This window comes from Crocuta crocuta, unplaced genomic scaffold, assembly GCF_008692635.1.
Source record: "Crocuta crocuta isolate KB4526 unplaced genomic scaffold, BGI_CrCroc_1.0 scaffold226, whole genome shotgun sequence".
NCBI classification, from domain to species: Eukaryota; Metazoa; Chordata; class Mammalia; order Carnivora; family Hyaenidae; genus Crocuta; species Crocuta crocuta.
Genome location: NW_027530997.1, coordinates 62,230 through 74,548, shown reverse-complemented (window position 1 = coordinate 74,548; position 12,319 = coordinate 62,230). Strand labels below are relative to the sequence as shown.

The 12,319-nt window shown below is 33.5% G+C and overlaps 1 protein-coding gene across 2 annotated transcripts in view; it reads left to right on the top strand.

Annotated features, from left to right (window-relative positions):
- Positions 1-12,319, top strand: part of KPNA4 (karyopherin subunit alpha 4) — a 70,780-nt gene that overhangs the window by 23,243 nt on the left and 35,218 nt on the right. For both annotated transcript variants that reach the window (XM_077770534.1, XM_077770535.1), the window contains exons 2-7: positions 486-530; positions 1,411-1,500; positions 1,619-1,648; positions 1,732-1,784; positions 4,982-5,077; positions 5,590-5,675. In XM_077770534.1, coding sequence (XP_077626660.1) covers positions 486-530; positions 1,411-1,500; positions 1,619-1,648; positions 1,732-1,784; positions 4,982-5,077; positions 5,590-5,675 — 400 coding nt within the window. The remainder of the gene's footprint in view (positions 1-485; positions 531-1,410; positions 1,501-1,618; positions 1,649-1,731; positions 1,785-4,981; positions 5,078-5,589; positions 5,676-12,319) is intronic.

Sequence of the window (12,319 nt, the reverse complement as noted above, 5' to 3'; positions counted from 1 at the left end):
AAAGATCTGTATATACCACCATGGAAGGGCTCTAAACTCTAAATTAAGTAAACAAAAATAAGGTGTAAAGACAGAATAAATCAATTAAGTGTGTCAGAATCACAGTAAATCTAACACTCTTCACCTTTAGAGAAAGACCTGGATTGCCAGGAAGATGCCCCCATCCCTCCTTTTAAGCAGTTGAGTTTTACCAACCTGGTACATATATTATTTAAGTGTTGTGGTTCATATGGGAGTTGAGCTTATGGGTTCTCTTATTCTTTGTATCTTTGTATTTTTATAAATGTTAATGGTTCTAAAATTTTATGTCTAATACAGAAAATTATATATATGTAGTATGATCTTTATTAGTGAAATATGACTGTGTACATATATGACTAGAAGAAAAGATTATGGTGTGTACATTAAAATGTAAATAGTGGTTTTGTCTGGGTGATGAAAATTGGAGTGTTTTTTTCAAAAATATTTTTTTAAATTTCTTGTAGACTATGAGAAGACAACGAAATGAAGTTGTAGTTGAATTAAGGAAGGTGAGTCTGATTAATATTGGGTACTTCCAAGCATAATTCTAACAACATTATAGCATATATAGAAGGTACTAAATGTGTATTAACCTCAAGTGCCTAGCATTTCTTTCTCTTTTGAAAACGAAGGGTTTTTGACTAAACTTCTAGGCTGTTGAGGTTGGCATGATACAACTTGTCCACTATCCAAAAATAGAGATAAACGAATTCTTATGTGGCATTTTTCTTCTGTAATTTTTAATAATTTATATAAAGTTTGAGTCATAACTATTTAGTTATACTAAATAATTCTAGTTGCAGGTGTAATTATGCCCTGGAAAGTACTTATTTTACTTATAATAAATGTCATGAAGTTTTCAAGTATTAAAATAGGTTATATTATGTTTGTGTAAAAAAAAAAATGATTTATAGTTGGGAATATATATCTTTAAATTTGTCCGACACCTTTTAAGTGAAATTTTAGTTCTCCTTGAATTTTGTAAGGTATTGTTGATTTTTGTCTCATTTTGAATTGCCCAACTTTTGCTTTGACTTTGTTTTTAGGTGATAAAGAGAAGCTCCCAGATGATGTATAAAATGGTTTAGTACTTTTAAATAAATATATATGTTTGGTTCTGGCTTAAACTGTACACTATCTTTTTTAATTAAAATTTTTGTTTTCCAGTTTGTTTTTACATAGTTCACGGTTTATTAAAAATGTAGTATTTGGGGTTTGGGGCTCAAATTAGTCTTGCTTAAGTGTTTGATTCACAATTTGGTTTAATTTTTCATTTGCGTTTTACTTTTAAAAGGCACTTCCTATTTCATTTTATAGGACAGGATTGCCTAACTTTTCTATGAAAGTATCTTTTTATTTAAAATTCTTTCTCTGATTTTTTTTTTAAAGAATAAAAGAGATGAACATCTCTTAAAGAGAAGGAATGTACCACATGAAGATATCTGTGAAGATTCTGATATAGATGGTGATTATAGAGTGGTAAGTTGTTGTTATTTTGGTAACTTAAAACTACGAGTGAAAGATTTTACATAAATATAGAATTTTATGGTGACTTTTTAACTTCATTTTCTCTCTCTCTTTTTTTTTTTTTTGGCAGCAAAATACCTCTCTAGAAGCTATTGTTCAAGTAAGTTGAATTTTTTCCCCTGTCCTCATTTGTATTTCTAATTATTGTGTATCTATATCAAAAATTGTTTTAATTTTTTATAGAATGCGTCAAGTGATAACCAAGGAATTCAGTTAAGTGCAGTTCAAGCTGCTAGGTAAGTTAAATTTTGAGGACATATTTAAATTTCATAACTTACACAGGAATTCTGTTTTTTGACTTTTCACTATACTGTGCTGTGACTTATGTTTAACTTAGATGACAAACAATAAAGACCAGTCCATAAACTAAATTTACATTAAATTTTTTGTGGGGGTTTAGAGTATTAAAATTGGTAGTTTTTTCTAAACTCAGATAAACTAAAGTTTCAAGTTGCAGAATACATACAGATGCTAGGGAAGAGTTGATTTGACAGGTTACTGCTATCAACTAGTAGAAAAACATTTATTAGTTTATTTTAATTATTTTATATGTTTTTATTTTTGAGAGATATCATGAGTGGGAGAGGGGCAGAGAGAGGGAGACACAAAATCTGAAGCAGGCTTCAGGCTCTGAACTGTCTGCATAAAGCCCAACACAGGGCTTGAACTCATGAACCAGGAGATCGTGACCCAGGCCAAGGTTGAATGCAGCTGAGTCACCCAGGCACCCTGAAAAACATTATTTATAAAACTTCACTCTTTTTTAATAGGTTTAATTTTATAAAAAGTCAGATTTTTTTCCCCTCCTTCCAGGTAGCTAATTCTTTTCATAATCCCTATTTTATTCAAACAATAAATTGTGTTATAAGCCTACTATAGCAGTGTACAGACAAGTAGACATTAAGATTGAGAGCTACAGAGTTTCCCAGTAGATTTCCAGGTAGGAATACTACATTATTTTGCATATTTCTGCTGTGAAATCTCCAGAGGTGTATGCTTCTATATTTGAAGAGGAGAACCAGAAAAACTTGTTTCTGAGACCTTTGTATTAGTGAATAGATTGGAGAAGACGTGATTGTTTCATAGTTCAACACAGTCTTGGCTTTCTATATTTATAAATATAAGACTTAATTCTCTGTGTTATGATTATTAGTAGGAAAGAGACACTTAAGCAAGTAATTGATCCTGTTTATAGAATTTCAGAGTGGGAGATTTCACTGATCCATCCAATATCTTAGTGCATGAATCTTTTTTTTTTTTAATTTTTTAATAGTTTGTTTATTTTTGAGACAGAGACAGAGCATGAGTGGGGGAGGGGCAGAGAGAGAGGGAGAGACAGAATCCGAAACAGGCTTTAGGCTCTGAGCTGTCAGCACAGAGCCTGATGTGGGGCTCGAACCCACGAACTGTGAGATCTGACATCAGACGCTTAACCAACTGAGCCACCCAGGCGCCCCAGACAGTGCATGAATCTTTTATGTAAAAAAAATTTCTTTGAGTTTTCTTGCTTCTGTGTATTTATTTTAAATACCCTAAGACAGATAGGAAAATTTTAGAATTAATAGTATTGCCCACTACAGGTAAAAGAACTTCTTAGAGAGATCTTGGTTATGTAGAAAGAAAATCACAGAAGTATTTACATCTCAAAATGGAGAATTATGTTTATAGATAGAATGATTAAGAAATTTGAGGGACTCCTGGGTGGCTCAGTCGGTTTAGCATCCGACTTCAGCTCAGGTCATGATCTCATGGTTCGTGGGTTCGAGCCCTGCATCGGGCTCTGTGCTGGCGGTTAGCTCAGAGCCTGGAGCCTGTCTTTGGATTCTGTATCTCCCTCTCTCTCTGACCCTCTCCTGCTCACGCTGTCTCTCTCTCTCTCAAAAATAAATAAAACATTTTTTTAAAAAATAAGAAATTTGAGGGGTACCTGGGTGACTGAGTTGGTTAGTGTCTGACTCTTGATTTTGGCTCAGGTCATGATCTCATGATTCATGAGTTCTAGCCCCGTGTCAGGCTCCTGTCCAGAGCCTGCTTGGGATTCTCTGTTTGGGTAGCTCTGTGTGACTGTCTCCGTGTCTCCCTCTCTGTTGGGGAGTAAATAAATAAACTGAAAAAAAAAAAAAAAGGATACATTTTTCTCACCATTTTTCATTGTTGACTATTTGATAGTTTTGGAGCAGCTCTTATCAACAGGAGTTCTACAAGATAATTAAAGCCCTGAGACCCCTAAGGCAGATATTTTCAAATTATGGTCTTTGTTTTTTGTGTGTGTGTGTTTAATGTTTATTTATTTTGAGAGGGAAGGGGTGCATGTATGTATGTGTGCACACATGCAAGCAGGAGAGAGGAAGAGAGAATCCCAAGCAGGCTCCACGCTGACAGCCCCAGCAGGAGGCTTGATCCCACAAACCATGAGATCATGACCTGAGCTGAAATCAAGAGTTGAGCACTTAATCAACTGAGCCACCTAGGCACCCCTCAAATTATGGTCTTTGAGTCTCTAGGAGATTCCGAGACAACTTTGGGGAGTATACAAAATCAGACTCATTTATCAATAATACTAAGACTTTATTTGCCTTTTTAAAATAACGTTAACAATTTACAGTGATGTTGTAAAAGTACCTTTGGCAAAACTTGATGGTACCTTAGCACAAATCAAGACAGTAGCACCAAACTGATTTTACATTTTGTAGATACTATGTGCAACATTATGCACTCAAAGAAACAAAGGCCATTTCTAAATCTTTAAGAATGTGTCCTCAGTGAAGTAAAGTAAATGAAGTAAAATGAAGGAAAAAAATTTGTCTTTTATTAAATCTAGAACCTCAATTAAGAAAAACTGGGTTATTTTCTACTTTATGCTATGAATCGTGACATGTGTTGTGGAAAATACTGTGAAAGGGCATTTAGTATAATTTTTGCTCTGTAAAAAGTTTAGAACCTAATGAGAAGGCAAAGTATATTTAAAATAGAGTGATAAAAGCAAATGTAAGCATATGCTATGTAAATGTTCTTGGAATTCAGAGAGGGTACTGTGAAAACATCCAACTTGAAATGGACTTTGAATAGAGTTTGAATAGACAGAAAAGAGGGCATTCCAAGTGTAGGGACTAAGATGTGAAAGGCCTGGAAATGAGATTGAAATGGTGGACAGACAACTGATCTATTGTTGAATTACAGAGAATGAAATTATCTAGGTAAGATGGAGCAAACTTGTGGAGTGGTTTACGCTAGGGTAAGGAGGTTTCATTTATTGGGTAGTAAATAAGCAGCCATCACTTGGTTTATATAGGGGCATCATCTGGTTAAGCTTTCATAAAATTGCTGTGCAGGGTATTCAAATGAGTGAGCATTTGTGTAATCTCTGTGTCACATATGAATTTGAATTTAATTATGTTATTAAATTTCAAAAGGGTATGTATATCTCTTATAGGAAGCTTTTGTCCAGTGATCGAAATCCACCAATCGATGACTTAATAAAATCTGGAATATTGCCTATTTTAGTCCATTGTCTTGAAAGAGATGACAAGTAAGTACATTATTTGGGGAGGTAATTTAGACTGTATTTTTGCAGAAAACAGGATTTTCTAGTAGTTAGTTTGATCTTTCAAGAAAAGGGCTATAAGATGGAATTGAAAAAGCCAAAGTGAAAAACAGTGCAAGGTGTGTTTACAACTAGAGGTAACCGTAAAGGCCAAAGAAGAACTAGAGAATGATATATTTAACGTTTAAGCTTTGAAAATTGACAACTAGTTTGGCCGGCTAAGTACTTGAGAAAACTGTTGAGTAGTAATGTATAGGTATCTTAAGGAGTTTTTACTAAAAATAAGTAGGACACCTGAGGAAATTGCATGCGTTTTATACTGCAGAGATGATGTAAATAGTCATTGGAGATTTAAAAGAAAATGCTAGATGCATAGATAACTTTTGAAAAAAAGTATTTAATACTTTAAAAATGCTCCAAGGGAGGAATTGTTGGCAGATAGTATATTTGGGCCAGTATAAAAATCCCTGGTGTTTAAAATTATTTGTTTTTTGTAGTCCTTCTTTACAGTTTGAAGCTGCATGGGCTCTGACAAACATTGCATCTGGAACCTCTGAACAAACTCAAGCAGTAGTTCAGTCCAGTAAGTTGGTGATTAACAGATAAAATTATGGTTTCTAACAAAGAAGTTAGTAAAAAAAAAAATTGATTCTCTTAAAAGAATATATTATAAAGTAATTGCTGTCCAATAATGGGGTAGTTGAAATAGGCCAACTTAAGTATATTACTTTGATCATGTTGTTCCAATGACTGACAGTTCCTATTTCCAAAAATTCATTTGATTTTATTTGATTTGATTCATCTGAGAACATTTCCCAAGTATGGTAGTGATTATATTGTTCTAGTTACTCTTTATTTGTAGGATCTCATAGAAATATAGGTGTTTTTTCCCATTGCCATACTGCCTCTTGGCCTCTCTTAATGAGATTTTCATCATGCAACTTAGATATTTTATAAAGTAGTCCTGTTGAAAAATAGCTTGAAATTTGTTCATTGCTATTATAATAGATTGTTTTTCTTTTATGTTCCAAAAGCTGTAAGGGGAAGATTATTGGAAGTAATAACTTGAGTATTGTTTTCATGATACTATTTAATTCTTCTATGAAACAAAGAAATTAATAATTTTTAAAAAGTACTTTAATATGCTTCTCAGGTGTGTAAGGAGTATACTTGTCTAAGTTTGTTAAAATCTTAAGCACTAATGTCTACATAATTTTAAAGGGAAAGTGTTACCCATGTAAACATTTTATTATGTAGACATTTCTATTGTAATATTACACAGAATATTAATACTACTTTAAATCATGGTAAAATTTGCTTAATTTGGGGTTTATATGTGTTTTGATTTTGGTTTTTATTTTTGGTTTTATTTTGTATAATTGACTGGTAAATTTTATGATCTCAATATAATAGTTTAGTCTTTCATTTTCCTTTCTAAGTGCTTTTTCAAGATTAGAAGGAGGTTTAGAATTTGTTTTAATACTGCCAGTCTGTCTGATTTTACCAAATATAATAGATGAATGAATGATTTTTTATGAGTAAAGCATGATTGATCTACACGTATTTAATAGCATTTTTCAAAGTAAAACAGAAGAAAAAAATGAAAGAATCATGTGTTTAGTGCAATATTATTCTGTTTAGATACAGATTTCTCTGTTCCCATCCTTGTTATAAAGGAGCAGAACCACTTTCTGATTCAGAAGAGCTTATGTGGTACAGGAATTACTGGCCTGTCTAAAAACACATGTGATGTTATTTTTTTTAATTGAGGTGTAATTGACATATATAACATTAAATTAGTTTCAGGTGTACAACAGAATGACTCGAAATGTGTAGATCAAGGAGTGCTTAGTGTTTAAGTGTCTGACTTGGGCTCATGTCATGATCTCATGGTTTCTGAGTTCAAGCCCCATGTCAGCCTCTGCCTTACAGTGCAGAGCCTTAGGGTTGTCTCTCTCCCTCTCTTTCTGCTCCTGTCCTGCACACACACTGGCTCACTCTCACTCTCTCTCACTCTCTCTCGCTCTCTAAAAAGAAAAAGAAATGTTTACACCAAGAAGTGATCGCAATAACTCTAGTTTCCCCATCATATCAAATTACATAGTATGCAGTACAGTATTATTGACTACAGTCACCATGCTGTACGTTTCATTCCTGTGACTTAACTTGTTTAATGACTGGAAGTTTGTACCTCTTGCCCCCCTTCTCCTATTTCACCCATCCCCAAAAAACCCTCCCCTCTGTCAACCACCAGTCTGTTCTCTGCATTTATGAGTTTCATTTTGTCCATTTGTTTTTTAGATTCCACATGTAAGTGAAATCATAGATTGTCTTTCTGACCTATTTCATTTAGTAGTACCTCAAGATCCACTGATATTATAATGCGCAAGGATTTCTTTTGGGTTTTTTTTTTTTTTTAATGGCTGAGTGGTATTCCAGTGTGTGTGTACCTGTGTATGTATACACACATCTCATCTTATCCATCCATCCATCCATCATTTGACACTATGTTTCCATATCTTGGCTAATGTGAATAATGCTGTATTGGACATAAGGGTGCTTATATCTTGAAAGGTTCTAAGCGGTTTCACCATAAGAATCTCTGCTGAAAATATTTTCCCCTACATAACTACTTGCCTGTAAAGCAATTTTGCCATAAAACATATCAGAATAACTGGTTGACAGTTTGATTTGATAGTTTGTTGCTTTCATCAAATAACTGACAGTTTCCTTTCATTTCTCCATTGACACAGTACTCCCATTTTTATATTAAATCATAGCCCTCATAATAGTCTATACAATGGCACAGAGTTTGAACCCACATTTCTCCTTAGAACTTTGGAACATCTATCAACATACATGTGACAATAATATGCTGAGAACAAGGTAGAAGGCCTCAGTGCATTACAAAACCATTACAAACATGCATTTTTGTATTTAGAAACTAATACCTATCTTAAGGAAAAAATTTTAGAAAAAAAAAATTACAAAAGATGATGCCAAATGAAGAGATGAATCAACAAGCAAAAAAAAATGTATATAATGAAAGAAAGACTTTGAGGACAAGGGCTTAGGTACAGTCTGCAAAATAAAATCAGTTTTTTGCATAGAGTTGCATGAATCTACACACATTTTAAATGTATTCATATGTTGTATTTTGCAATAAACTCTTTAATTTTGTTAATGCATTTTTCATGTTTCATGTCCTTTTAAATGAATGTCCCTCTTATTTTTCATAATTTTACCTTTTATGGCATAATTGCCTTATGGCCAATTGGTTATAGGGTGAAAATGTTTGTGGCAAAGATATTTACAGTGAAAATACTGGGCACTCTTCTTAAATTTGTTTTCGTTTTGCTCAGATAAATACCCAGAAGTGGAATTACTGGATCATATATTTTTAGTTTCTTCATTAGCCTCCATACTGTTTTCATAGTGGCTGAATCAATTTACAATGCCCACCAGCAGTGCACAAGGGCTCTGTTTTCTCAGCATCCTGTCTAACACCTGTTATTTCTCATCTTTTTGATTAGCCATTCTGACTGGTGTGAGGTGATACCTCATTATGATTTTGATCTGCATTTCCCTGGTTAGTGATGTTGAGCATCTTTTCATATGTCTATTGGCCATGTATGTGCCTTCTTTGGAAAGGTCTATTCACGTTCTATACCCACTTTGTAATCAGATTTGGGGGGAGGAGATTGGTATTCTTATATATTTTGGATGTTTACCACTTATCAGATACATGATTTGCAAATCTACTCTCATTCAGGAGGTTGCCTTTATTTTGTTGATAGTTTCCTTTATAGTACAAAAGCTTTTAGTTTGATGTAGTTCCATTTATTTTTGCTTTTGTTTCTAATTGCATGTGAAGTCAGGTTCAGAAAAATACTGCCATGAATGATGTCAAGGAGCTTGCCACCAGTGTTTTCTTCTAGGAGTTTTTGCACTTTCTGGTCTTATTTTTAAGTCATTAATCCATTTGAGTTCATTTTTGTATATGGTATAAGATTCTGGTCTAGTTTTTGTTCTTTTGCATTGGTCTGTCCAGTTATCCCAACATCATTCATTTATTGAAGAAACTGTTTCCCCAGTGTTTTTTATTGCCTCTTTTGTTGTAAATTAATTGATTATATGTGCATGGGTTTTTTTTTTCTTTTCTGTTGATCTACCTCCCTGTTTTTATGCCAACATAGGTACCATACTGTTTAGATTAATCTTGTTTTGTGATATAGTTTGAAATCAAGGAGCGTGAGGTCTCCATTTTCATTCTTCTTCCTCAAGATTACTTCGGCCATTCAGAATCTTTTGTGACTCCATACAAATTTAGGATTCCCTGTTCTATTTTTGTGAAAAATACCATTGGGAATTTGATAGGTAGTAATATTAATTTTCTAATTCATGAGCATGGAATATAGTTCATGGAATATAGTTATTTGTTTCATCTGTTTCATTTATCAGTGTCTTGAAGTTTTTAGGATAGGTCTTTTCACCTCCTTGGTTAAATTTATTCCTAGGTATTTTCTTCTTTTTGATGAAATTTTAAATGGAGTTGTTTTCTTAATTACTTTTTCTAATAGTTTCAGTATAGCATATAAATATGCTACAAATTTTTGTATATTGACACTGCATCCTGCAACTTTACTGAACTCATTTATTCTAGGTTTTTTTAATGGAGTCTTTATGGTTTCCTGCATGTAAAATTATGTCATCTGCAAATAATGACAATTTTACTTCTTTCCAATTTGGATGCATTTTATTTTTTTTCTACTTGTTCTGGCTAGAACTTCAAATACGGTTTTGAATAAAATTGGTGAGGGTAGACATCCTTGTCTTACTCCTGATCTTAGAGGAAAGGTTTTCAACTTTTCACCATTGAGTAGGATATTAGCTCTATGGGCTTGTCCTATGGAACCTTTATTATGTTGAGGTACGTTTCCTCTCTACCCACTTTGTTGAGAATTTTTATCATAAATGGATATTGAATTTTGTCCAGTACTTTTTCTACATCTGTTGGAATGATCATGACTTTTATCTTTCATTTTGTTAATGTGTATCATAATTGACTTGCAGGTGTTGAACCATCTTTGCATCCCTGAAATCTTACTTGATCTTTTAAATATATTGAATTTGGTTTACTAGTACTTTATTCAAGATGTTTGCATCTGTATTCATCAAAGATTTTGGCCTGTAATCTTTATTTGTGGTGTCGTCTGAATTTGGTATCAGAATAATGCTGGCCTCAACTATTTTGGAAGGGTTCCATACTCCTCCCTTTCTGGGAAGAGTTTGAGAAGGATAGGTATTAAATCTTTGAATGGTAGAATTCACCAGTGAACCTGTCTGGTGCTGGACTTTTTATTGGAAGATTTTTTTTTATTACTGGTTTGATTGCCCTTCTGGTGTTTGTCTATTTAGATTTTCCATTTCTTTATGATCCAGTCTTGGAAGATTGTAAATGTCTAGGAATTTATTCATTTCTTTTAGGTTGTCCAGTTTATCGGCATGTAATTGTTGATAGTAATCTCTTATGATCCTTTAATTTTCCTTAGCATCAGTTGTAACTTCCCAACTTTCATTTCTGATTTTATTTATTTGAACCTTTTTTTTCTTTAGTCTAGCTAAAGTTTTACCAGTTTTTACTTATCTTTTCAGAAAAGCAGCTCTTAGTTTCATTGATTTTTTTTTCTATTATCTGTTTAGTCTCTATTTCATTTATTTCTGCTCTGATCTTTATTATTTCCTTTTTTCTGTTAACTTTGAGCTTTGTTCTTCTTTTCCTAGTTCTTTTAGTAAAGGTAGGTGTTTGAGGTTTTTCTTTTTTCTTGAGGTAGTCTTTCTGTATGACTGTGAGCTTCGGGTTTAGAACTGCTCTCGCTGCATCCCATAAACTTTGGCATGTTGTACTTTCGTTTTCATTTGTCTCAAGATATTTTTAAATTTTTCCTCTGATTTCTTCCATGACCCATTGATCAGTAACATGTTGTTTAATCACCACATAGTTGTAACTTTTCAAGTTTTCTTTTGTGATTTTTATTTTCGTACCACTGTGGTCTGAAAAGATGTTTGATATGTTTTCAGTCTTTTTAAATTTAATGAGATTTGTTTTGTGGCTTTACATGTGATCTGTCCTAGAGAATGTTCCATGTGCACTTGAAAAGAATGTGTGTTCTATAGCTTTCGAATGGAATGTTCTGTATATATATGTGAAATCATTCTGGTCTAATATTTTGTTTAATGCTAATGTTCCTTATTGATTTTCTATCTGGATGGTCTATCCATTGATGTAAGTGGGTTATTAAAGTCCCCCACTATTGTATTGCTGTCAGTTCCTCCCCTTACATCTGTCAATATTTGCTTTATATATTTAGGTGCGCCTATATTGGATCCATAAAAACTTACAAACATTGTACCTTCTTGCTGGATTGACCACTTTGTCATTATGTAATGCCTTTCTGTGTCTTTTATTGCAGTCTTTGTTTTGAAATCTATTTTGTCTGATACACATATAGCTATCCCGTGTTTCTTTTGATTTCCATTTGCATGAAACCCTTTTTTCTGCCCCTTAACTTTTAGTCTATGTGTATCCTTACATCTGAGGTGAGTCTCTAGTAGGCAACATACGGTTGAGACTTATTTTCTATCCATTCAGACATTCTGTGTTTCATTTTTGTTTTTTTGTTTTTAATGTTTATTTCTTTTTGAGAAAGAGAGCGTGCATGCACATGAACAGGGGAGGGACAGAGAGAGAGAGAGAGACAGAGGATTTGAAGTGGGCTCTGCGCCAACAGCAGACAGCCCAATGCGGGGCTTGAATTCATGAACCGTGAGATCATGACCTGAGCTGAAAGAAGACGTAACCAACTGAGACACCCCAAACATTCTGTGTCTGTTGATTGAAGAATTTAGTCCACTTACATTTAAAGTAATTATAGATAGGTATGAGTATTACTGATAATTGTTTTCTGGCTGTTTTGTTGTTCTCTGTTTCTTTCTTCTCTTGCTCTCTTCCCTGTGATTTGATGCCTTTGCTTGAGTGTTATGTTTAAATTCCATTCTCATTATCTTTTATGTATCTACTATGGGATTCTGCTTGCAGTTACCATAGGGCTTACATATATCAGCTTTTACATATACCAGAGTATTTTAAGTTGTTAGCAAGTTAAGTTTGAACACATTCCAAAACTCTCCATTTTTACCCCTTGCCTCACATTTTGTTTTTGATAC